Source organism: Numenius arquata, chromosome 1 (genome assembly GCF_964106895.1).
Source record: "Numenius arquata chromosome 1, bNumArq3.hap1.1, whole genome shotgun sequence".
Classification (NCBI taxonomy): domain Eukaryota; kingdom Metazoa; phylum Chordata; class Aves; order Charadriiformes; family Scolopacidae; genus Numenius; species Numenius arquata.
Window position 1 is genome coordinate 82,478,166 of NC_133576.1, and position 27,039 is coordinate 82,505,204.

At 55.3% G+C, this 27,039-nt stretch overlaps 1 protein-coding gene across 1 annotated transcript; it reads left to right on the plus strand.

Annotated features, from left to right (window-relative positions):
• The first annotated feature begins 1,039 nt into the window (after positions 1 to 1,039).
• On the plus strand, positions 1,040 to 7,719 carry ZIC5 (Zic family member 5). The gene is made up of 2 exons (XM_074154692.1): positions 1,040 to 2,354; positions 7,265 to 7,719. The coding sequence occupies exons 1-2, from the start codon at positions 1,040 to 1,042 to the stop codon at positions 7,717 to 7,719; spliced, it is 1,770 nt and encodes a 589-aa protein (XP_074010793.1).
• The last annotated feature ends 19,320 nt before the right edge of the window (positions 7,720 to 27,039 follow it).

Below are 27,039 nucleotides of genomic sequence, written 5' to 3' on the forward strand. Positions count from 1 at the left end.
CTCCCTTCCTCCCGCCTCGGCATCCCAAAGCTTGGAGGAGCGCGGGGCGGCTCTCCCGAGGGGGCGTCCCGTGAAGGGGCTGCGGGGCACCTGAGGAGGAGGAAGCCCCCAAGGAGGCGGCGAGGGCAGGCTTCCAAAACTTCTCCCTAACATGTGCCGCAGCCTCCCCCTCGGCTGCTTACTCTCTTACTTTCTAAAGGAAAGGAATCCCCCCCCCCTCCCCCTTCCCCCGCCGCCTTCTTTTTAGGAAAACCTTGGCTGCCTTCCCCTAGTGTTGTTTCAATGGCCCGTCTCGGGCATGACTACACACAGTCGCGGCCTCGCGTGGGTGTGCTGTGTCAGGGCGTGCTTTCCCGCCTCAGCGATGAATGAAAAGAAGAAGAAGAAGAAGAAGAAGAAGAAGAAGAAGAAGAAGAAGAAGAAGAAGAAGAAGAAAAGAGAAGGAAACTGAGCGCCGAGCCCGGCAACAGCCCCCCACGCGTGGGCTGCTCCGAGGCGAGGAGAGAAATCCCGCAGCCCCGCAAACGTAAACACGGCGGTGCAGCGCCTCCGAGCCGGGCGCCCCGTCCAGCGCCGGGGTGTGTGTGTGTGTGTGTGTGTTGAAGCGGCAGCCCCTGCCCGCTGCTGCCCGCTGCCGGCGGGGGTGTGTGTGTGGGGTGTGGGGGGGTGTGGGGCGGCGGGTGCGCCCCGTCGGGCCCCGCGCGAAGTTTTGCAAGTGCAACTTCGGGGGGCGGCGCGGGTCGGGGGCGGGGGGGGGGTGTGAGGGGGGCCGGGGCCGTCGGGGAAAAAGGGAGGGGGGCGGCGGGGGCGGATCCCTGCTGCGCCGCCGGCCTGAAAGGGAGCCAATGGCGGCGCCCCGGCCGCTGCCAATCACGGCCGCCCGTCCAATCCCTGCGGTGCGGTGGCCGAGCCGTCTTTCCCACCGCGGCGGCGGAGGGTGGTGAGGGCTCTGCCAATCGCGGGGCGGGCAGAGCGGGGCCGGGGATGCGCGGAGTTAGGAGCGCAGACAAAAGAAGTTAAAGAGCCGCTTAATATATACATGTTTTTGAAGGCGGGTAGAGGGAAAAAAATAACAACAGCCAGCGTAGATGGGCTTGGCTGTGTCGTTATGGAGCCCCCTTTGAGCAAGAGGAACCCGACACTGAGATTAGCGGATTTGGCAGCGGCTCAGCCCCATCCTCACCAGAACATGACAGGCTTCCCGGGGCTGGGGAACCACCACGTCCACCCCCACCACGCGGCCCACCTCCACCCCGGGGACGCGGGCGGAGACCCAGGCGGCGCCCTCACGCCGCTGGGACCCGAGCACATGGCGCAGCCCGCCGCCCTCAAGCTCACGCCCGAGGCGCTCACCGCCGCCGCCGCCGCCTTCGCCGCGCCCGCCGCCACCACCGCCGCCGCCGCGGCTGCCGCCGCCACCGCCGCCGCCACCACCGCCGCCGCCTACGCGCCGCCCGCCGCCCTCCCGGGATACCCGTCGGGGGGGGCGGCGAGCCGGGACTTCCTCCTGCGGCGGGAGCTGCCCGCCGCCGCCGCCGTTCACGGGGCGCTGGGCGAGCAGCACCCGCCCGCCAGCTCCCCCCACCTCCCGCACCCGCCGCCCCACGGCGTCTTCATCTCGGCCGCCGGCACCTACGGGGCGGCCGACGGGGCGCACGCCTCCTTCCCGCCGCCGCCGCCGCCGCCTCCCGGCGAGCAGGGCTCTTCCGCCGGCCGCCACCCGCCGCTCAACGGGCAGATGCGCCTGGGGCTGGCGGCCGCCGCCGGGGAGCTATACGGGCGCGCCGAGGCGCACTACGGGGCCGCCGCGGCCGCCTCCGCCTCCTCCTCGGCACTGCAAGGCTACGGCTCCGTCAACCTCAACCTGGCGGCGGCGGCGGCCGGCCACGGGCACCCCCACCACCCCCATCCCCATCACCACCACCATCACCACCACCACCACCACGGCCACGTCGGGGCGGCGGCGGCGGCGGCGGCGGCCGGGGCCTTCCTGCGGTACATGCGGCAGCCCATCAAGCAAGAGCTGATCTGCAAGTGGATCGACCGGGAGCCGCCTCCTCCGCCGCCGCCGCCGCCACCGGGCGGTAGGAAGCCTTGCTCCAAAACTTTCAGCACGATGCAGGAGCTGGTGAGCCATGTCACCGTGGAGCACGTCGGCGGGCCCGAGCAGAGCAGCCACGTGTGTTACTGGGAGGAGTGTCCCCGGGAAGGCAAGCCCTTCAAAGCGAAATACAAACTCATCAACCACATCCGAGTGCACACGGGAGAGAAGCCCTTCCCCTGCCCCTTCCCCGGCTGCGGGAAGGTCTTCGCCCGCTCCGAAAACCTCAAGATCCACAAGCGGACTCATACAGGTGGGTGCCCCCCTCTCCCGCCCACCGCCTCGATAAGGGTTTTCTTCCTTTTTATTTCTTTTCTTTTTTTTTTTTTTTTTCTCCCGTCTTTTCCTCCTCTCCTACGCACCGCCGGACATGTGACTTTTTTCATGAATAAGTAATTCGGCAGCACACGGGCCACGCACACACAGCCACGCACACGCACCCGGCCCCTCTACCCTGCACACACGTGTTCTCCCCCCCCCCCCCCCCCCCTTCCCCGCCCCCTCCCCCGCACCTTGGGCAGCTCCTTCCCCACCCCCTCCGCCACCCACCCCCCGGCACCACCGGATAAATAAACCGATTAATAAATAACGCAGAGCCCGGGGGGAGATAAGCAGCAGCCCCTGCGGAAGAGCGAAGAGAGGATGAGCGCCGGCCCGGCTCCCGGAGCACCCCGGGGGGGGTTCTCACCCCGCGGCTGGGGAGAGCTGCGCGGCCCCCCACCCCGAAGAATGCCGGTTCTGCTTTTCTTGCCGGTTCTGCCGGCGGGGACGGGGGGCTCTTGGCCCGGAGAAGACGGGGCGGCGGGGGCTCTTGGGGGCGCAGTTCCCCTGCACTGCGGGCGGCGGAGCGGCTCCCGGGGCTGCCCCTGAGACCAGTGCTGCCGGGGCTACCCTCGCAACGGGGCTTGCTCCGCTACCGGGGCTCGCTCCCACTGCCGGGGCTGTCCTCATTACTGGGGCTACCGCTGTTACCGGGGCTACCGATTCTGCCGGGTGTACCCCCCTGACAGAGCTACTGATGCTGCCGGGGGCTGCCGGCGCCGCCGCTGCTGCCGGGACAGCGGTGCTACTGGGGGCTACCGGTACCGGACCCCGCTGCCGAGGGTACCGGTGCTGCCCGAGCTGCTCTCGCCTCCGGCGGTGCCCGCGGAGCCGGGGAGGAGGGCGCAGGGCGGGGAGGACGGTTGCCGGAGGACGCTTCCCTCTCTTTGTGGATCTGAGGAGGAAACTTCAAAGCGGCCCCGGCTGCCCGGCGGGGCTTCGCGGAGCAGGAGCTGCGGGAGGAGGGTGCGGCACTCCCGGGGGATACCCCGGGGGACAGGCCGGGCCCAGTGCGGGGCTGCTGGAGCGGCTCGGGCTGTGTTTGAGCCTTTGAGACTTCTTTTCTTTCTTTCTTTCTTTCTTTCTTTCTTTCTTTCTTTCTTTCTTTCTTTTCTTTTACTTATTATTTATTATTATTTTATTTTTCCCTTTCCTCTCCTTCCTCGCCACCCCCGAAATACGCGTTTCGCTCAGGGTGTAAAAACTCTGCCGAAAACGAACCAAGCTGGGATTTATAGTACTAGACAAATATTATTCCTCGGAGGACGCTTAAGGAAGTGGAGTTGCCGTAATTGCTTTCTTGATTTATTGTGCGCTGCTCGGGAAGAGAAAAGCGGCGACCGTGCAACGTGTTGTTCCGATGTAAAACCAAATGGCCCATGGCGGAAAGGATTATAGATTTTTATCTCCAGAATATGTCAGGCATGAGCCCATACGTAGCTGCGGAGACCTGAGGATGCCCAGCTCTCTGCGCCCAGAGCCGGGGGGGAAAGAGATATTTGTCCTGCGGGGGGGCTGACACATTTTGGGAGGGGGTGGTGGTGGTGGTGTGTTAATGGCACCGCGGAATGAGTTAAATGCTGGAGGCCCGTGCTTTTGTCATCTAGCCGTCCCCATCTGTCTTGTTTTGGAAAACAAAACTTCACCGCGGACCTTTCTGGGCTCCTCAACTCTTTCCCCATCCCAGCTCCAAGTGGGGGAAATGAGTGAATCCATGGGGGGCTGGGAGGGAGGGAGGGGAGACGGGACGACACGACACAGACGCAGAGGGATTCAGAGAGAAAAGGAGCCCCCCCAAATAACCTAAATATGTATCGGGCACAGTTTGCAGCTCTGAGCTGTGGCCGAGCGCTGCCCCGAGGCCCTAAGTGGGACGTGGCCTCTTGGAAAAGAAATTTGGAGGAGTTTGCAGCCGGGGGCTCCCCGCAGCTCCCCGAGGGCTGTGCACCCCTCGACGGGCCTGGAGCCCTCACCCCCGGCCCCTCGAGGGGTGCACAGTCCCCGAGAGGATCTCCACGCGTAAGCCCCCAGGAGAAGGCTGTCTCCACGCAGAAGGAGCCGTTGCAACAAAGCAGCCCTCAGGGCTCGTGGTGGGGGGCAGCAGCCCCCCTCGAATGACAGCTCGGCCCACGGGGCGGCGAGGGGGACGTGAGTGTTTCCCTACACACAACCCTCGGGTGGACGAGGGATCCCAAACCTCCTGCCCGTCCCTATCAGATTAATTACTGTAATTTTGCCGCCTCAGCTTTCATTCAGTCGTGTGCAGCCTGAGAGCAGGGGAGATTTACGAACTATTCGTTTATTATGGGCATTTTGGGGGTGGTGGAAATAATAACACCGTAATTGTATCATGAGGGGATTTTGTGCGTTTCTGGTAATCCCGCAGGAAGAAAAGTATATCGGTAATTCAGGAAGCGTTTGCTTGCTTGTTTTTCCCCCTTTTTCCTCGAAAGCATCACCCCGGGAGCTGCACACCGCGCCCTGCGCCTCAGCCTCATTTTGGGGACAAACTGCTGTCCCCCACCCCCGGCGAGGGCAGTGTCCTAACGGGGAACCCCTCTCCGGCAAAATCACTGCTCTCTCACCGGAAACGGTGTTCAGGATCGCCAGGCTTCCCCGCGACGATTCACCCCCCACCAAAAAAAAAGCCGGGTGACCCCAAAGCCCCTCCGTGTCCCCCCGTCCCCACCTCGTCCCCCCTCCTTGTCCGTCCCCCCCGCCGGCGCTGCTGCTGCCGGGAGGAGTCAGGGGACGGCGCCCGGCATCTCGCCCCTTTCTTTGGGTTGAAACCACCTACAAATGGTTAAACTCTGACGTGACGCCCTCGTCAGCGTGCCAAGGACACTACCAGGACCTTCCCCGCTCCTGGATTTGTGTGGAATTGGATCGTCGCGATCCGAAGGCTGGCGAGTAGGATCTACCCGGCGGCTGTGCATCCCTCGAGGGGACGGGGGCGAGGGGGACCCTCTCCTCCGGCACGCTCCCGGGGGCTGTCCCCCGGCCTCTCGAGGGATGTACAGCCCCCGGGAGGGTGCCCACGCGTGACCCCACGGGGAAAGGCACTTCCCTAAAGCCCCGACGGGGTGGGAGGAAGGCGGTTTGGTCCAGCGGGTTGGAGCACCACAGGGGGCTGCGCTGGGGGGCTCTGCAGGCCACCGCCGGCAGCGGGACGTATGAGCCTGTATCCTTGGGGTAATACAGGGATAAACCGTCCCAAACCCTTCGGTCGATTCGCTTTAGTTCTCCTGAAAAAAAAAAATTAAAAAAAGGGAATAAATTAATGAACAAACGAGGTGACTCGAGGTTTGTCTCGGTGGGAGTGGGAGCGTGCGGGGGTTTCCGTGCACGTGAAAATTCCACTTAAAACCCACGAGATGCATTTTCTTACTATCTTTTTCGTTGTTGTTGGTTTGGGTTTTTTTATTTTTATTTTTATTTTAAGGATAAACTTGCTCTTTCTAGTGCTACCGCTTCACTAGTAGGTGAGATGATTTTAGTTGAAAAAGTTGATGCGTAAATAGGCTGCGGAGGGACATGTTTCTATAGTAACAGCCGAGATGTAGCTAGTTTTTAAAAATAATTAAAAAATCGTTTTCTTTTTCCGTTATTGTTTTGCTAAACGTGATACGAAGGAGCAGTAAAAATCCCCCGGTGAAAATTGGAAAACGCCCACCGAGAGAGCTGATGACTTGGTATTTTTGAGCGCTCAGAGCAAAACAGACCTGGAAACACGCATCAGCCGTGCCTAAACAGAGAGCTTTTTTAACTCAAGAGTCGCAATAGTCGTGACAAGAATTATCAGTGCAGGTCTGTCTGCGCCAGCCTCACGTGTAGCGTGGCAGGGAAATAAAAAGTTGCTGTAAGAAACTCCAGTCCGTGTGCAGTACAGGGATCTGGCACTTTTTTGTTGGTGTGTTTTTTTGTTGTTGTTGGTTTTTTTTTTTTTTCCCTGGTCTCTCAGCATTAGGCATTTACTCAGCCCTGTTCAGGGACTGTGGGGAAGGGTCGGTCCAGGGCACTGCTATACGTACCAGAACCTATATGTCCCAGGGTATGGTATGTCAGGAGCGGAAGGGAGGGCGTGTGTGTGTGTGTGTAAGGTACGCCAGGCAAACCCGCCCCGGGCTGATTTTCACAACCATTTTAACTGTTAAACAATGCGTAAAGCTCTTAAAATAGATCGCCCGGAGATTTTTAGACCCAAATTAGCCTGAGGTAACCAGCTGCGGTAACAGCAGCCCGCTGCTGTCACCACCGGTGTCCGGGCTGGTCCTCCCAGCCTGCAGGTTCCCAGTACGGGCTGCTGGGTGCTCCCTCTTTATATAGGGAAGCTTAAACAGGTGCTACTTTTATTTCCCCGCAAACTAATTATTCCCCCAGCGCAGCGGCCCATTGGGAAAGGATTACGCAGGAGATGTGCCAGGCGAGCCAGGCTGCCGGCAAACGCCAGCCCTCGCAGGCGAAGCCATTGAGAGGTTTTTGTTTGGGCTTGGTCATTAGAGCGGTAATGAAGTTTTCTCGTGTGCGAGGGGAGCGCGGCAGAGGGCAAACAAGGCAGGGCCCTGCCGCCGCCAGCCTGGGGCTTCAGGTTTGGGGACCGCCAGCGACATTTCACAGCTTGCAAAACACGAGGGGGATGGGGGGGGGGGGGCGGATTCGGAAGCCTCGGGCGTGTCACGACTGTCGTGAGGGTGGGGAGAAGGGGGAGGAAAGGGGACAGAGAAGGAGAAGGAAGGAAGGGGAGGCTTTGCTCTGCTGCTCTGCCCCGGCCCTGCGGAGGGGCTGCGGGCAGGGCCGTGCCCCTTCCTCGCCGGTAACGGTGCCATTGCTGTGTCCCGGCAGGGGAGAAGCCCTTCAAGTGCGAGTTCGACGGCTGCGAGAGGAAGTTCGCCAACAGCAGCGACCGCAAGAAGCACTCCCACGTCCACACCTCCGACAAGCCCTACTACTGCAAGATCCGCGGCTGCGACAAGTCCTACACCCACCCCAGCTCCCTGCGGAAGCACATGAAGATCCACTGCAAATCCCCGCCGCCCTCCCCGCCGCCGGGCTCCCAGGGCTACGCGGCGGCGGGGCCCCCCGACGGCCCGCTGCCCCCCGAGCCAGACCCGGCCGCCGAGCCGCCCCGCGGCCGCTCCGCCGCCCTCTCCCCGCCGGTCACCAACCTCAGCGAGTGGTACGTCTGCCAGGCCGGGGGGGCCGCCCGCCGGCCCCGCACCCCCTCCAGCCGCGACACCTCCCCGGCTTCCGAGGGGGAAGAGCCCCACAGGACCTCGGGGGGCAGAACCGCTCCCTAGGGCCGTGCCAAGCCGTGTCGTGCCGTGTCGTGCCATAGGCGACCCCGGCCCCGCCGCGCTGGCCCCGGCTGCAGCGGCAGCCGCCTGGCACGGGGTGGGGGCTGGCGTGGAAGTGCCATCAGGTTTGACTCGCGCTATTTATTCCGTGTACGAAACCCTATGGTGTTTGTACGGTAACTAATTTAATTAAAGAGACTCGGACCTTTTTTTTTTTTTTTTTTTTCTTTTGGTAAGAAAAAGCATTAATAACGCCAGAGTGGGCCACCTCAGCCACAGCCACGCTTTGCAGGGGGGGACCGTGCCAAGGGAGATGCCCGGCTCCCGCCCTGCCCACGCCGTACTGCTCTTGACAAGAGAGCGAGATGGGGGGAAGGCTGCGAGCTGGCAGAGCCATGGAGCGGCACTGAAATACTTCAGCTGCCACCCCAGCGCCTCCTCTTCCGCCCGGGTAAAGCCCCAGGTTTACAGCGGCCTCCTGACTATAAAGCAGCACCTGCTGAAAGCTCCGGCCAGTCGAAGACAGGTTACGCACCCCTTAAAACAAAATGAAATAAATGCATTTTTTTTCCTCCCCTCTTGCAGTTCAGCTCCTTTGTAATTTACTGTCTTCCCTCCCGAGTCGTGGGGTCCCACCCGTATCCGGCGTTTTTTCTCTCCAGCTTTCTTTTCTTTCTTTCTCCCTTAGCCGTAGCCATGTGAAAACAATTTAGGGAAGGAAAGACAAAAGGTGCAGCACTCCCTTACCGCTTCTCCACGGTTTGTATGCCTACGGCTCCTAAAACGTAGCCGGAGAATAAAAGAAACCCGCTGCTATTTGACAACTGTGATACTGTGATACATTTTGGTTTTTTTTTTTCCTTAAAAACAAAACAAAACAAAACAAACCCAAAACTCCCACAAAAACTGACAGCGAATTTCCCTTTTCTTGGGATTGGTATTATTATTACTCTGGTTATTATTGTGGTTTTTTTGAAAGTTCGTCTGGCAGAGGAAGACTGTCTCTAGCTCCCTCCAGCCCCGTGTGCAGTTCGTGGATGGGAGGGGGAGCAGCCCCCCGGGCCCTGCGACTGCTGGAGGGGAGGGGGGTGCGGGGATTATTTTTTAATTATTATTTTATATATATAATTTTTTTTTTGTAGGTTTATTTCCTCTCTCCAGCCGAGCCAGTGCCTGCGCGCACTCTTGCTTTTCACCATCCCCCCGCGGTGGCCGGGCAGAGTCACCTGGGAGGAGGGGACCAGAGCTGCTGGGAAAGAAACGGGGGGTAGGGAGGCGGAATGGGGTCGGGGTGCCCACCCCAAACACCCCCTCCCCAGCAGCCCAGCCCAGCGGCGAGGGGCTGCGGGGCGGGGGAGGACACTCCGGCCCACTGCCCGTCCGTCAGGAGCGGGGCGCAAATAAACTAAAGAGCACTAATTCCTCCTCAGAGACCCCGAGAGGAGAAGCGGCAGCCTCCCTCCCCTCCCCCAGGGCTTGTGGAAATGTGTTTTGTGTGCCGTGAATGGTGGATGTCGTCTTGTCATTGTTAATAACGTGTATGTGAACGCGATTATTTTGTACAGTCGAATTAATTTATTTTCTGACATCATCCTTTTTTTTTCCCCTTTTTTTCTTTTTTTTTTTTTTTTTTCCTTTCTTCCTGGAAGAGTACAGAGCACACCAAAGAATTCTCTTATTAATTTTGGTGATAGATTGTTGTTTATGATGCTGTGGTTTGTAAAAAAAAAAAAAAAAAACCCAACAAAAAACCCATTATATTTTTCAGCTTACTTGAATGAACGATGTAATGTGAAACAGACTCTTCCTGCATGTCCTCCGTGCGGTGTCTTGGTGCTGATGCATATATATATGTATAGTTCATAGAGATATTATATTATTAGTACAGTGCATGGTGCTGTCACTCTGGAAGCCTTTAAACGTTGTCTTCATATTGTCGTGTCGGATCTAAAGAAGCAGGCGTTACTTTAAAACGAACAGAAAACTTGAATAGAAAATAATTTTTTTAAAGTTCATTCGATTTGCTTTTTATTGGTTTTTCAAAGCCCATTTGAATAAATAGAAAATAATAAAGTAAGGTATGGACTTTTTAAAGAATAATTTATGTAATGTAATCTTATTAGAGATATTTTGGTGCTGATTTATAAACGGAAGTTTTTAATTTATGCATTTTTTCAACAACAGATTGCACTATACATTACTACATGGCAGGGTTTATAAACTATGGCTCGGGGGGATATATCACTATTTTTATGTACTTGCTACACGTAGGGTCAGACACTTGCCCATCAGTTTTATGACACATGATACCTCCTAAATAAAATAATACTAATTTAAATTTTTTCATCTCTGTAAACCCCATAAAAAGCAAAAAAAAAAAAATATTATCATGCAAATGAATAAAAATATTATTTCTATGTATTGCATGTGCCTTACTGACAGACGAGGGGCAGAGACAAACCAAATCAGCCCCCCCCCACCCCGCCCCGAGGGTCAGTAGGTAGAGTCAGATACATTCACAGCCTCACGGCGCCGCAGGAGCAGGCCCGGGAGATTTGGGGGCGGCTGAGATACCCCGGCTTTTCCCAGCCAAACGGGTGAGTAAAAACGGTTTCTCCTTGGGTTGTACATTTCGGTTTGCAGCCAGGCGGAGGGAAGAAGGATGCTCTGGGCCGAGCCGTCCCCGCCTTCCCCCCGCGGCTGCAGCCTTTGCTCCCGTGGGTGTTTGCCCCTGAAGTCAGCCGGGCAAAAAGGGGAGGGGGTGGGGGGCACAGGATGGGGGGTTTGCCTCCTCATGATGGAGCAACTGGGTGCTCTGCTGCTGGCTTTCCATGCACAGAGGAAAGAGAGGCACAAGACAGATAGATAGCTAGATAGACAGAAGATAGATAAGACGCAGACAAAAGTCAGGCATTTGTACGCACGATATTCTTCATCTCTCTCAAGGACAGCTAATCGAAGTATCAAATCAAATCAATTAAAGCATTAATATTTCTCGGGGGGGGGGGGGGGGGGGAGGGAGGGGAGGAAGAGAGTAATCTTCCTGGCAGTCTCCTTTTGCAGACACTAGTGAGTTAAATAGCACTACTCTTCAGTAGAACACATAGTGGCAAAACCGTGTGCCAGAAGATTACTCTGAAGTAGGGAGTCAGGTCAGGCGAGAAATAACGTCAGGAGATCACTGGAATGAAGGGGGGGAAAAATGGTTTTCGGGAGCTGAGTAAGGACACACGTTTCTCCTTTCGACAGAGAAAAAATGAGTGAAACTCGGTGCTGGAAAGATTCTGGGCACAGTCGTGTGTCAGCATCCTCTAGGATTATTTCCTTTCTATTTTTATTATTATTTTTAAAAATAAAATAAATAAATCTAGCCCAGGATGTTCCCCCGCCCCGTAATTTACCAGTGCTCGAAAATGGCTGGTCAAAATGTCAAGAACAGTTTCACCAGAAGGTTAGAGTGTTTTTTAAGTCAGTTTTGTTAAATGTGGTAAAGGTGAAACAGGTTGCAAAGAGTTGTTTCAAGCAGAATGACAATAACCAACATACGAAGCAGAAAAACACTCATAAATGAGGGCTCCAATCAATGGGAAAACTTATAGCTCCCTAATGAAGTTTCTTGTGAAAAGGAGGGCGACACAAAGCCACCGAGACATGAATCATTCATGGGAAATATAAAAGATAAAAGATATCTGACAATGAGCAGAACCTTGTATAGAGTGTCTAAAACAAGTTTCCCCTTCTTATTTTCTGCTTCCACCCCCCCACCCCACCCCCCCAACCTCCCTCTCCTAGTGTTCCCTGCCCGCCCTATAGAGTTAACATTGACCAGTGCACGTCCTGCCCCACTTCAAAGTAATTTAGCCCAGAACGGAAGGCTTGGCGCTTGGACAATCTTCATGGTGTGTTAAGATTTCTATGGCAATTGGCAAGCAAGACGTTCCCATCTGAATATGGCTCAAAGAAAGCCACTTATTGACACCGAGTTGGCCATCATCAAAGACTTCATCTTTTCCTAGGCGAAACGTGGTCCGAGCAAACACTGTTTAAATCATCTACCTTTGTAGTCGGGGCTGGGAGACATCTCGCCACACACTACTGCTGGCGCTCAGCCCCTGCAAGGCTGGAGCGGCGGGAGCGAAGTTTGAAGGGGCTAAGAAATTTCGGGAGTGTGGGAAATAGCGTTGCGGAGGGGGGTGGGGGATATATGGGTAAGCGGGGGAGCGGAGAGCCGCGGGGCTGCGCGCCCCAACGCACCCACGCACTATGGGTGGTGGGTGCAAGGTACAGGGGGCCTCCCCACCCGGGGCAGGCTACTGCTTTGCTTTTGGGGCGTGATGGGGGGGGGGGGGGGAAACCAAGGATTTTCAGGGTTTTTCTCCGCTTGTTTCGCGCTGCTACAAAGGTCGCCGGGGAGTTGCAAAGCGCGGGGAAGGACGGACCGTCAGCACCCCCCGGAAAAATATTTCCAGGTAGAGCAGACCAGGAAGGGTCAGAGAGTGTGGTGGCAAACACACACACACACACGCACACACGGTCTCCCCCCCGCTCCCCGGCTTGGACACCCAAACCCCGGCGGGGCGCTGCCCCGCTCTCCCCCCCGCATCCCGCGTACCGCCGGCACACACAACCACGCTCCCGCATTCACACACACACCACGCAAGTGCCTAATCAGGCAGGGAGAAGTTCAAAGGCAGGTTCTTTGAAATTCAAACTACTGCTTTTATGGTACATCAACATGGAGCGTTAGGATTGCTATGGCAATGAGCGCAGCAAAAGCAAGCTGCATTTAAAATAGTCCACCTCGATTCGAGACACTCTATTAAGATACAGTTGCATTGACCTTTAGTTTCATGCCGTGTTAGCGCAGTCAATTTTCACTTCATCAGAACGTCTCATATTTTTTTTTGGCCTTTCTCCCAATCCCCCCCTCCCCTTTTTAGGACCCCCCCTCCCCAACTTCAACAGATAAACAAACAAACAAATAAGCGGGGAAGAAGCTCCATCTCCAGCTCTTCTCTTCCTCCTCTGCCCCCCCCCCCCTTTTTTTTTCCCACCTAAGCACTTTTATTTGCAGAGCGATTGTTCTTTGTTTATTTAATACAAGTACTGTGTGAATGGTGAAAAATAAACACGATGAAAAATAACCAAACAGATGATTCCGCCAAGTGAAAAAGCCCGGACTTAATAAAAGTGCGAAGCAGTCACCGTTGAATGAGAAATCCTTTGAAGTGGAACTTATTATAGGAAGAATACTTTTTGGTTTCCCTAACGACGCTGCTGAATTGAAAGGGCTCGCCTTTGTCAACGATTTGTTCTCCTTTGCCGGGATGCCCGCAGAAATTACTTACATGGGCTGCCTTAACATGCAGCCTGCAAATCAGTAACTTCCCAGCTCAGACTCGCAGACGCCGCTCTCCTAAGGACAAAAAGAAGTCAGGAGGAAAACACCCCAACCTTTCACTCAGCCTCTTATTTTGGGGGGGTGGGGGCGGAGGGAGAAAAGGGGGTCTGGGACGAGGGGGAAAGGAGGGTGTATTCCCCCCCTTCCCCTTCCCTCCCCAGCCCCCAGCCCCTGTCCCCCCCACCCCTCCTCCACCCCGGACTGCAGCACCCGGAGCAGGACCGGGACCGGGATCGCTCCTCCGCTCCATCCCGGCCCCGGCTGGAGCAGGGGGGCGGCGGGGCTCCGCCGGCAGCGCCGGGTCTCTCCTTCCCCCACCCCCGCTCCCCCTTTTTTTCTCCTCTGCCAAGTGATTTTCCCAGGCAGAGACATATTTAATAAGGGTCGTTTATTACGAAGGCGCTTTGAAGGGTCGCCCCTGAAGCCCTGTGTCCATTAAAAACATGGAGGTGACATTTAAACCTCGTTTTAAAGGAGCTCTGGGGTAGTTCAATGAAAGGCAACTCGTTTGTCTTATGAGCTTGGAAACAACCTCCCTTCTTCTCCTTTTGACCACATGGCATAACTCAAAAACAATAGTTCAAAAGTAAAATGGCATCGTGGTGTTCAGCCTCAGACAGGCACCCATCTAGCAGGAGAGAAAAGGGATAGTCCATAACACAATGTGCTTTTTGTGTCCGACTCTGTCACAAGGATTTCGTTGTTTGCTTTAGAGGCTGCGCCTGTTATACTTTCTTGAAAGTGCTTGTGTTAAACAAGAGTTATAAGTCATCCAAAACAACAAACATTTTGATTTTCTTTGCCTAAAGGGTTTTCCCTGGCCATGGGCACCGTGAAAAAATAATGTACTTGCTGAGAAAGGAGCACCAGTAGTAGCATTACAAGCACAGTGCATTAAATATTGAATGACACGAGGGAAAAAAAAAAAAAAAGAGCTTGTCGAGGGGCACTCAGCCTTAAAGTCTTTCTTCAACTTTGTCTTCAGTGCCTGTTGGACTATTTAAGATGGTGTTAATTAAGGGCTGCATCTGATTCCACTAGCCCCCAGCTTTGTCTCTTTGCAGCGCTCCCGTCAATAGCCCCTCTCAACCCCGAGCTTTCCCCACACGTTGGTTTAGTGGTGCATGTGTCACTTCTTATTTCGAGGCTGAAGAGAAACCCGGATCGTGCATTAAGGGCAACGGGGAGATAGTCATCAAGAGGTATTGTAGGGCCAGGAGGGACGGCGGCGGCGGGTTAGGGGCAGAAGGAGGAGGAGGAGGAGGAGAAGGAGGAGGAGGGTGCGGTGGCCGGGGCTGGAGCAGGGAGCGGAGCGGGGGCACCGCGCCGGGGTGAAAGCCTGTTTGCACATTGCCAACAGCCTGTTTGGCAAACACGAGGCGGGCGAGCTTCATTTGTTTCAAATTAATCGTTTTCCACCAAAAAAAAACCAAAAACCACCAAACCAAACACCACTCACCAAAAAAAACCAACCGAAAAGACACACACACCGCCTCCGCCCCCCCCAAAAATCCTGCAAGCGAACAGGAGGCGTCTCAGGCCGTTTGGTCCCCGCGGCCGCCCCGTGTGCAAGCCCACGCGTGCCTGCGTGGGTAGCCGTGGCGTGTGCCTGTGCACCTTCCCGGCTGTACCCCGGCCGCTCGCAGGCTGTTGCTGCCGCTTGTATTTGCGCCCCCCGTCTTAAATGCGCCCGGCTCCGTGTCGGACACCCCCGGCTCCGCGTCGGACAGTGGGCTGGACGAAGGCAGAGTCCCCGGCAGCCACGGGGAGGGGGGGGGACAGGCTTGGGGACAACCGGCGTGCCACTTCACCCCTATTTATCTTCCCGTATCGAGGGGCTCGCTGTTTCCTCCTCCGCGGGGAGGACGGAGGCACCCCAAGTTTCGGGGAGAAGCCGTTCCCGGGCCCCGTCCCGGGTTGCCCCGGCCGTCGGGGGCGCTGCCTGAGCCCCGGTGGGGTGGCTCGCCCACCCTCCTCTCCCCCCCAAAGCGCTGGAAGCCGAGAGGGCTTTTGCCCGTGGGGGGTATCGCCTCCCCACTCAGCAAATGCCAACAGCAGGGGCAAAAATTGGGGGGCGGCTCCGCTTTTCTCCCTGACTCGTTTCCAACCCGCCAAAGGCACCGGGCTTTAAAAGGAGGGGGGCGCAGAGGGGCCCTTCGGCAGGTGGAGGGGGGTGGGATCCCCTCCCTCCCCACCCTCCCGGGGTCAACGGGGACCCACCGTCCCCAAAGAGTGCTCAGAGCTGGAGTCGGGTTAGGTGCCTCCCTAAATGCGGGGTGGGGTGGGGGGGGTGACGGGCCACCTCGACTCTGCCCTGCCCGAGGGTCGAGGGGGAGAGAGCCGAGCGTGGGGCTGGGAAATCCAATAGCCGGATTTTCTTCTTCTTCTTCTTCTTTTTTTTTTTTTTTTTTTAATGTCTGTGTTCCCCCTCTCCTCCTCCTCCTCGTCCTCCTCCTTTCACACGGCGGGTCCGTCTAAAGCGCTCCAAATGGCCTTTCAAACAAGGAAACCCTTCAAGGAAAAATGGGCACACATCCCCTTCCAGGCACCTTGCCAAAATCTCCCAAGCACCCTACCTGGCATCCTAGCTTAAGTTTCTTCAAGAAGTGTGTGTCTGAGTGTGCGGGGGGGGGGGGAAGAGTTGGGGGGGTCGGGGCCGGGGTGGGGGGTGGAATTACAGCCGCCCTGTAGTGGCAGACACAAGTTCAGAGCTCCACTTCCCCCCTCTTTAATTAGGCTGGGGAGAGCCGCGGAGACGCCTGGTTGAGGTGCAGGCGAGGCGGCCGAGCCGAGCGAGTGAGTACCCAGCGCAGCCCCGACGGGACGGGGATGGGCGCCCGGGGAGGGAGCCGATGCGCGCCGTGCCGGCGGGAGCTCCGGGCAGGGGAGGGGGCGAGCGGCCGCCCCCCCCAGCCCCAGGAGAGGGGATGCGGGGAGGGTGGGAGCAGTGGGCCGGGGGTGTGCCAGGGCGACTCGCCTCCCCGAAGTTGCGGTGCGGGCCGCTGGGCGAGTTTGGGGAGGCCAGTGCCGGTGCTGCAAAAGTCAGCCCGAACCAGCTGTGACTTCACCTATTAGCCCCGATGTCTTTCCGAGGAGATTGGCGGAGTTAAACATCCCACAATGGGCGCTCTGGGGCGTCTCCAGCCTGACCTCTACCCGGTTTTAATAGTTTCATAGGAACTTCATTAAATCAATTACTTAGTGAGCACATCATCATTTATTTGTAATTAGCACTGAAGAGCTTGATTTTTGCAGCAGCCCGCAGCCCGGTTCCCAGCGGGGTTGGCCATGTACTACAAGCACTTTTGTTTGCTGTGTGTGTTGACTCGTGGTATTATTCGGCCGCCACAATAAAAGTGTAATCTTCACGTCTTAATCTAGCGTTCAAGGGGGGAAAGGAAAACAAACACGGAGCGGACGAGGCGCCGGTTCCCCATGTGTCCCCGTCCCTCCCCGTCATCCCCCCGCCAACCCCGGGCTCAGGCGGGCGCGGGGGGCGGCGGAGGAGCGCGGCCGGTCCCGGGGCTCCCGGGGCGTGCGGCCGGGAGGGGGGTGGAGGGGAGGGAGGGTGGGACGGGGCCGAGGGGGGGAAAGGGGAAAGGGGGAAAGGGAGGAAATGGGTCATCCGCCGCCAGGACAAAAGAGAGCGGCGGCTCAGTGGCTTGAAGGGCATGAAATAAGAGCCGCAGCTGCGAATCGGCTGCCCAGAGCCGGGCAGGGGCGTGGATGCGTGGGTGTGCGTGGGTGTGTTGCGGGGGGAAGCAGCGGGGCTCGTCGCTGCAGGAGGTTGGGGGGGGGAGGCCAGCAAGGAGCCTTTCGTTTTGAGAGTGTCGGGGAAGGAAAGGAATAGGTAGCGGGCAGGGAAACCTGCCTTGGACGTGGGGGGGGAGTGAGGGAGGAATGACACCCACCCCCAAAACCAACCAGGCCTCCTCGCTTCTCCCCGCAGCCAGCCCCTTGCCATCGCAGCCCCCCACGGGGCGGCGGCTCCACGCGTGGGGCGCCCCACGGCTGCCCCCAGGCGACAGCCCCAGCCGCTTTCTCCCACCGCAGAGGCCGGCCGCAGCCGCATCGCTGAGCACTCAGGCCGGGCCCTTCTCCGGGGAGGGGCAGCGACCCCGGGCAGCCCCGGGGGGAGAGGGGCTTTGTGGCCTCCCCGGGCTGGGCGGGCTCCCTGCGAAGCGCCCGCCAGGCGGGCTGGGGTTTGAGGAGCGGGGGCGGGTTTTTTGGGGTATCTATCCGCTGCCCGCTCCCTTCTCTTTCCCCGGTTAAGGCGGGAGGCTGTGGGGGGGCTGAAGGCGACAGCACGCCCGCAATCCCCTGGGCTGACACGCCCCACGCGCGGCCAGTCGCGGGTGGGCACCGGGGCAGGGACCCACGGGAAAAACCTAAGGCCGAGGGGGCGGGTAGGGCTGTATATAGCCCTATATGGGGAGAGTACCGTGTCTCGGTCCTGGCGACACCCCCCACTCCTGCTCCGTGCTCAGGCGCTGCCCATCTTTCGGCAATTCACCTGCTGAGGGGCTCCCCCGCCCCTCGCCCCACGGCGCGCCCGGCCCTTCCCCACGGAAACCCGCCGAGGGGAACGAGACGAACATCCCCGCCGCTACTTGCTCGGCCCGGCTCCTCCCGGTCGGGAGGGGTCCCGATCCTTAATTTCTATCCTCGTCGCGGCAAGAGCCCGGGCCCGGGCCAAGGCAGGTGCAGGGGAGGGTGCACATGTCACCCGCGGCGGAGCCGCCCCTCACCGTGCCGTCGGACACCTGGTCGGGGGCGGCGGGCGTCTCTCGGCCCCAGCCCGGGCCGTGGGGAAGCGGGGCACGGAGCTCCCACGGCTGCAAGGGCCGAAGCTGGCGGGGGGGTGGAAGGGCGACCGTGGCTTTGGCAAAACTGGGGCGGCCGAGCATTTACCGCCTCCCGGGGGGCTGCGAGGCCGTTCGGACACGGGTGATAAAACACGCGTGTAGGGGCGGGGGGGGAGGGCAGAAAACGCGCAAGTGCCGGGGGTTTCGATAGGTTCCCAAATTCACACAAACAACGGGAAAAAAAAATAATTAGCTGGGGCTCGGAGCGGGGAGAGGTGCTTTACTTGCGCGGAGCAGCCGGGACGCGGCGTGTTTTTAATTGCAACGTCTTTTTAACATTAAAGCACTTAAGCGAGGATATCGAACATATCCAATCTCTTCTGGTGGAAACCAGCCGCCCGAAAAGCTGAGCAGGGCGGCTTTGGCCCCGAAGTTGGAATAATTGGGAGTTTTTCCCGCGGTAGCACCGGGGAGGCGGCCAGCGAGGCTGCGCGGCCGCGGAGATTGCGCGGCGGCGGCGAGCGCTTCCAGCTCAGCAGCTCTTTTTTTTTGCCGGGCAGGAGAAAGCAAGCAGAGCCCAAACCTCAAACGTTAAAATAGAAAAAGGCAATTTTTTTTTTTGGTGGGAGGGGGCTCTGTTTCCCGCTTAGGCTCGGAGCCGGAAGAGCTGTGCCCGGCTCTGCCCCGGGACGGGCGGCTAAGTCTAGGGTGCTCCTGCCCCCCGTTCCCCCCCGTCCACGGGCAGTGCCCACGCAGGACCTGGACGTTTTGTGGGGCGTTATTTTTAGGGCGTGGGAATGGGAATGGTGGGGCGGCTCCGGGCTTTGCGCTCCGGGGGTGCGAGCCGGGGGACCCAGCACGCCGGGTCCCGTGGGTGACACGAATTGCTCGTGAGTGGCGGGAGAAAGAAAGAAGGACCCCCTCCCACCACCCACCCCCAGCGCAGAGCCTGAATTTGCCGGAGCCGCCCTGGTGCGCGCTCCCGGCGTGCGCGGCCCCGAGGAGCGGAGGTGGGCAGCGGCAGCGGCACCTGCCCTTGGCCAGGAGCGGGTCCCACCCGTGGCCGTGGGGTTTCATGGAACCAGGGCAGGTTCCCAGCCAGGACGTTGTTTACAGCCCAAACCCCGTTTGGGTGGGTGAGGGGCGCTGCCGCCGTCCCGAGGCCCCGCTTGGAGGGGGGAGATGTCACGTAGGGACCCCCTGGCTTGGTCCCCCCTTCCTTCCCTCCCCCGGCCCCCGCTGCCCGTCTTGCCCGGCCACCACTGCTCCTGCCTGTCCCTGCTTATGCCTGCCTGTGCGTATTCGCCCTGCTTCTCCTGCCTGTTCCTGCCTGCCCTGCCTGCACCTCCCCACTGCGCTCTCTTGGACTAGGAACCCTCCAGCCTCTGGAGCTGGCGCTGTTAATCGCTGGCAGGGAGTTAATGTACATTTATTGGAGGCTGCACCCTCTCGCAGCCAACCCTTTAATCTTTAATAAGGAGGAGGAAAGCTGCCTCCCGTGGGAAACGGGTGAGGAAAGGAGGTTCAACAGGACAAACCCAGGCAGCCGTCCCCTCTCCTAAATCTGGAAGGGGCTCCCTGGACACCCATCATCACCAACCTGGATGGCAGATAGTGTTTGAAAGTTGGGGCTGTGCTACAAAATGTTTTACAGCAGCTGTTTAACATTCCCCAACCCAGTTATTAAATACGAACGGGAGTAAATGAAAATGGCAAAGTAAAATGAAATAAAAGCCCTCTTTTCATTCTGCTAAGAGACAACACCTAATTAAGGAATATTTGAATCCCACAAAAACGCAGACTCTCCGTGGTGACATAAAACTTCTCTTTTAAAACCATAACCAAACACAAACCAACCCAGCACAGCCCAGGCTCAGGCGGTCCCAGCCCTGCCTTGCCAAGGGCCAGGGCAGGCTGAGGGTATAGGACTTGCTGCCTGGACTCTGCCCTAGACCAGATCCCCTCGCAGGGGACTTTCTTTAGGCTTTTATGTTCCAATTTCCTGTAGGGCAAGGAGGCAGGCTCAGCCCAGAGTAGCTTTTCAGATTCCAAATTTGCTGGTGGCGAGCCAGGGCAGCACCAGCCGCTGGCTTCGACAGCCGTGCCCAAGAGTGCCTAATGGTCCTTGGATCTTTTTTTTCCCTCTCCCCTGGCACAGAAAAAAAAAAGTCTCCCTTGAAACTGTTCATCACGTGATCACTGGGAACCTTGGATTATTTTATGTTGTGCCATCACCCGTCCAAGAGCTCAGAGCAATCTGCCCAGGATTTTACCAAGATCTTCCTCCCTGTCTCAATTTACTTCATCAGAACTTAAATTTCTGTTCCCCAGTTGGCAACGTTCCTGTGCCAGATGCGTTTGCCATTTGGCACATGCTGCAGAGGTCAGAGAAACACAACCCAGGGCTGAGCCTGACCTGCCCCGATCGCTGGGGGTGTACCTGTGCAGTTTGACACTTGCAAGTGGCACCCAGGACCTTCCCAGGGTTAGGAGCCTGCCAGGCAGTGCTCGGAGGTGAAACTTTAGGCTGGGTGCGTGTAGTCTCACACCAAAGTGGCTCTTGAGCAGAAAGCAGGGAGGATGGGGAGCCCTTAAGCCCAAATATACGCACAATACGGGCACAGAGCTCTTTCAGTGGCGCAGTGAAGCACGGAGGCGAGTAGCCCCAGTTCCTCAGACGTTCATGAGCTGGTGAGCTAAGGGTTTAGCAGCATTTTATAGCCATGTAAATGAAGCTACATTCGTTGCTTTGTAAGGCACCATAAAGCACGAGTTTATCTGCCTCTTGGATGCTCCAGTTCTGCTTCGTGTCCTCCCCAAAGAAAGAACGTTTCTGCAATTGCAGGTGAAAACCCACTACACAAAGGTAACATGTGTGGGTACATGCACCTGGTTCCCTGCCCTCGCTTCCACACGGACACCGATCTCATCCAAATACCCTCAGATCATGCTCATGAGGAGAGTAAAATTCTCAGGGATTTTTCCAGGATATAGGGGAAAGAAAAACCCAACCTGGGAAGGAAGGTAATGCTGCTGGCATTTGCCCGACTTCTCCCTTGAGCTCTCCAAGGACACAACCAACCCCTTGTCACAGAGCCCAGGGCACAGGGTGACAGCAAGGTCCCTTTAACAGCAGATGCGGCTTTGTATGAATGGCCTGTTTTGTAGTGTTTTCTTTATTTTTATTACTTTGCCACTTAAGAAGCAGAGCCCCAAGTCTGCTAGGAGTCAAAGCATTGCTCCCTCCCTTTCTTAGTTGCCCATCTGTTGAAGAACTCAGAATTTTACAATGCCCATTTATTGGATCCAAATAAAATTAGACAGGGTGTGGGGGTGGAACATTTTATTTAAAAACAAAAAAAAATTGCTCTGAGCTTTAGAAAAGATAGGGCCAAATCATGTTGTCCTGCCCAAGTCAAGCCTCTCTTACCGGCCACCCAGCCAGAAGCATCACTTGCAGCTTCCCCTCTCCCTGAAGGCCCCGTGGGTCTGACGAGCTGGCAAGGCCAGGGGTGGAGGAGGAACACGTGTCCCATCCTCTGGCTGGGGCAGGGGTAGGGGCAGCCCAGATGTGGGGCTGTGAAGGGTAAACCACTGGAAGGCCATCAATGTGCCTCTCCCAGGGGAGAGGGACGTGCACCTCCTGTATATCACCTTCTGTCCGCTCCTTCAAGGAGGGCCACCTTCACCTCCTGAGAAAAGGACCCCACCCTGACCCTTGGGCAGTGCCCATGCTCCAACACAGTGTGACACCTTCCAGTTCAGCATCCTCCATGCCGACACCGACCTCCTGACTTGCAGAGGGCAGCAGTATCATTTGCTGGGCTGGCACGGGACTCCAGTGCTCCCCAGTGACAAAAGGGACGGGTATGTAGGCTGCCCGTGACAGGGATGTGCAGGCTTGTCCGTGGCTGCCAGCTCTGGGAGCCAGCGTTGATCAGGGCTGGCAGAGGGTGCTTGATTGATGGCTGGGTGTTACGGGGAGGGGGCGGGTGGGTACAGTAGATGTGTCGTGCCAGCTTCAGCATACCTGGTCCAGAAAACCAGGGATTATATCAAAATGGCAGCTAAAGGTGCTTGCTTACAAGCATGGTGAACCCAGCCATTTCCTAACGCCAGCACTAGATTTGCTTTTCACATTTGCATCTGTGGCTTGTCTGAGCTCTGCACATCGGGGAATTTAAAAACAATCATTCGTGTTTTTTTCTTTGTTTCTGAATGAACCAGGCCCCTGCAGAAAAATAGCAGGGGGGAATATATTTCTGTTCAGGGATATAGCATTCTAGTCAAGGCATTTGGAGAGTAAAAGCATAAATGTATAAAGCTGCAAAGAGATAATACACGGGGAAATGATTTTTAAAATACAGAGGTAAAACCAGGATTACACTTTTCCAGAAGCAATTTGTAGACTACATGGCAATAAGAATTGGCACGGCAAGTGCAAAACTTGGATATACAGATATAGATACTATAGGGATCCTTCACCAGCCATTTAAAACAAATGATTAAGGTCACATTACAGGGTGCAAACATTAAGGTGTGCATACATGCACATGCACACACAGAGAAACACATATGTGCACGCACACATCTTTGCAACTAATGCTGCATGATTATTCTTTTGTTTTTGGAAGGTTTCAAAATTTTGAAGCACTCTGATAATTTACACTTACCTATAGGGTCTCAACCATTGGGGTGGCACCTGATTCATTTCTTGGCGATGCTGGTGCCAATAATTTATTTAAATGACCAGAGGGGACGTGCTATGCATTAATGATTACTTACACGCTCTATACATATTCAGATTTTGACTCCTGAGACTGTGCAGGTTTAGTTGGCCAAGAGATGCTGCTGTCTCTCCAGCAGGTGTTATTAACGGAGGCAGTGTTCAAGCAGCAAGCGGGGCAGTGGGAGAATATCTTCCATAGCTGAGAAGGATCATATACTTGACTTCAGTAAAGCTGAAATACACTCAGGCTGTTACCTTTCAATCAAAGATTATTCAAACCTCAAGTCTGCCTTTGAGCGCAGAGATTATAACGGGATCTGTTACATTTCAGAGCCAAATCTGTGTTGCCAGGTTATAAACTGGCATTTCTGTCACGGTCCAGTCGCTGCTGGCTAACCATCTCTTCAGCCACCAGCACTGCATTTTCAAAGGACGGTTTGGGACACGGGGGAGTTGTGAGGAACCAGGGATGCCAGGGAGTCAGTCTGGTTCAGGACTGGCTCTCTCTTTGTGTAGCACGGGAGGGAGCGCTGGGCCCACGGCATCCTCAGCTCAGAGGAGGTGAGGGAAGCACAGACAGAATTACTAACCACATCTCCCTCCACGACAAACTTGTTTCCCTGAGATGCCTCTTCAAAGCACAAAGGAGAGAAGATAACTGGCAGGTGGGGCTCCGCTTGTGTGTGCTGAGATTTTTCTGCACCCCTTCCCCCAGGTCTAGTTTTTGTGGTTGTGGCTGCCTTTGAAAGGCAGTAATGAGGTAGGAAATATTAGCAGTCCTCTTGACGTCAAAGGGATTCAGAGCAGGATTGATGCTGGGACAGCTGGAAAGCAAAAGTCTGAATAGAGAGCAGTATTTAGGGGTAGTGTAGGCCAAAGTGAGGTTTTTTTGGCTCTATGCATGCAAATCACTTGATACATGTGCCTGGGTGGACATGGACCAAAAGCAGAGCAGGCTCATTTAAAGGACTTCTTCCTAAATGATACTTGTTGCTGATCACCGTTGTGCAAACTTGGTTATTCTTGATTGCAAAAGCCTATCTTCTTTTGGGTCTCTTTGGGAGAATATTAAATTTTAATTGGCAATACGGATTTCTAGCTCAGTTAATCCTAACAGTGCCCTAAGACAAATCAACACGGCATTGGTAGGAAGAAATAATTCCCTTAGTGGAAGCTGGAAGGTGGTTGTTTTTTTCTCTCCTGTGTCAGAGAAATAAAAATATTCCCCCAAATTTTTTCCAAGAGGCACAGTCTATGCACTGAGAGCTGGGACCCATAACCACTCATCCTGGCTCTGACAGACCTTCTTAGTGGCAAATGTCCCCAACCTCCCTTCCAACACCTGTAAAATGGAGATAATGAGAAGGTTGTCCTCACTTCCTTGGGATTTGATGTGTGCTGAGCCGTCGGAGGCTGGTCCTGCCGGCACGCCTGTGTATGACCGGCTCCCCCCCATCTCCACGCTGGTATTTTGCTGCCATTTGGTTGGCATAAATATCCCACAACAGCGCAGTGCTCCAAACTACCATGGGCAGGCATGTAGCAGTCATCCTTTGTTTTCTTTAAATGATTTCAAGCACCAAACAACATCTCTTTTTCCCGAAGCTGCAGGCAAACCATTTGGCCTCCTGGCAAACAGCTTTCCTAGTCCTCGAGAGCCCACTGCCATTTGCCGAGTAGGCACACGTTGTGTTTTATGCCCCTTCCTCTCAAAATGTTTCTTTCTGAGAGGGGTGTGGTGATGCTCTCATTTTATTTTTATTTCATTTTTCGAGCCCCGGAGGTGGCAGAAAATAGCTACCTCTGAACAAGCATGGCTGGTACAGAGCAATGGCCAGGGTGGGGATGCTTCCTGGCTGCATGGGCTGTGCACCTGTCTTGTTTAAGATCAATGTTGGAAAGAAAGTGGGACCTCTAGAAGCTTTTTCATAAAGCACCCAGCAGACACCGGCATGAAGTGACAAGAAATATGGGGAACACCTAAACGACACTCGAAAGTGCATTTTTTTGTCCTTGGAGAGATTTTTTTAAAAACTTCCTTACGGACAAACTCTCAAGGAGTGAACAGGAGAGATGTATTTCTGATTTTCAGGCTGAAACACAGCACCATGGCTTGCGCTGCGGCCATAATAAAGGTAAGCAGGTGAAAAAAAGAAAGGCAAAATAAATGTTTGCTTGCCTCCCACCTCCACACGTTCGGCACCGTGTCTGCATCCCAAGCAACCTCTGCTGCATGGCTGCCACTGCATTGTGGGAAAAGTGTCCAGCAGTGGCCAACCCGTCCCTACCATGGCCACGGACACTGGCCACTGGCCTCGGCCACCCAGGACAGCCTGACCAATGGTTACCACCATCTGTGCTGCAAGATGCCGAGCAGAGCCACCCTAATCACAACAGAAGCCGCTCTCCCCATTGCATTGATAAAATACATCCTTTTCCCCCATCTTCCCTGGGAGAGCCATGTATGAAATCATGGCAGAGAGGGCCTAGGCCACACCAAGGATGAGAATTCCTGTCCCATTACTCCAGCTTGGTGAAATCATGTTGTGCCTCTCTCATGTTTCCTGTTTTTTAGGTCAGGCTTGTTCTTACTGTTTGTGCCATAGGTAGAAACAAGGGGGCTCCCAATTCACTGTGGTAGTAGTAGTAGCAGTAGTAGTAAAAATAGTAATTATAATTATATTAAGAGACTGGGCTGTAGCCAAAACAAAATCCCTTTTCACACATTTCTATTTAGATGTAATCCATAAAACTGCATTTTTATGTCAACACATTGGCAGTGTAATAACCCTGTAGTGGCGGCTGGAATAGGCATAGGCATAGCTATATGCATATTTATTTTATATCAGCTCGTTTCTACATGAGTGTGCGTGTAATTACATGGTACATAAGAATTTATTCTCTGGTGTTCACTGGGATATACATACATAGCAGTGTGCCATTTACACAGCAAATGTCAAACTACTTTGGTTGGTTATTCTGGGTGGTGCTCAGGTACCCTAACCTTTTCCGATCACCTGTAAGCTGGTCTAACCGTTTTATGGCACCAGAGGGGATCACCAGGCTTATAACTTCACAGAGGCAAGGAATTGGCCCTTGCCACTTGTAGCTTCAAAAAAAAAAAAAAAAAAAAAAAAAATTAGACTAATTGCATGAGGTGCTACCACTTCCCTCCTCTGATCTGGCATCTCCCGTAGCAGCAGATTGTCCCTCTGGCTCGTCTAACCCTGGAGTCAGGCGGTTGTCAAGAACTGACTTTTTCCCCTCTGGTATTTTGGCTCTAGGTCTCTGGGTTGGAGGCCACAGTTTTCAGCACCTGTTAATAATTTTTTAACAGATGCTAGAAAGGAAGATTTCCAAATACGGCAGATACAATCTGCCGTAGCCTGGGTCAAGCATGGACCACTAGGGTTCATTTGCCCTAGAGATGGTGGGGCTACTGATGTCCATCATTTCAGCAAAAATGTTGTCTTCCTTGAAGACAATGGTCAACGTAGGGCCTTTGCTGCAGAGGGGATGCATGCTGTGTGCAAGCTCTCCTCCTTCCGCTATAACAGGAACTGGCTCCTCCATCAGGGCAGGCAGGAGGAATCCGCATTGCCAAGAGCCATCATTTGCATTTTTTTCAAACAAACTTTTATTTAAAATCCAAAAGAAACATTGAACCGATTCAAGATATGCAAGCTCAAGTTGCAGTACCACCACGGGAAGAATTCGGAAGCTCTGTTCCTTGCAGAGATCAAGTCTAAAACAAGTCTTGACATAAACCCCCACTTCGATATTTCTGGCAGCTCTCTATCCCATGACTTCCAGCACCCTTTGCTAAGCAAGTCCCCTGCCCCCTTCCCTCTGTTTTTCTTGTGATAGAGTGTGTATTTTAATCCACTATGACTATTTGTTCTCATAGCCTTCCCTGGTCAGCAGGAAGTAATGGGACCTCCGAACGGCTCTTGAGAGGCGAGGGAAATAGATAAAAGACAAGGAAATTGAAACAATAACAATGAACATACCATCCAGGGCAGGTTTCCATTAGGCTCAGAAGGCAAATGATAACAGGCGTGGAAGGCTGTAGATGAGACAAAAAGTCTCATAAGGTTTTGTCACTCTCTCATGGCACTGGCTCGATATAAATATGCCTTTTTGTCTTTCTCCTGGGTCCTAAACAGACACAAGGCTCAAACCAGGAGAAATGTAGAAGGATGGCCATTTATAGAGTCCATGTTACAGCTGGGGCTTCTTCCAATGCCTTTTCCCAGTAGGTATGTATCTAACTACTTATGCACGCCATATACATCTATAATGTCAGCCAGGTCTCTGGGCTGGTAACTGGTATGGGAGAGCTGCTCTGCCTTCCTCTAGGGAGTCCTTGCTCATCCTCATCCCAGCCC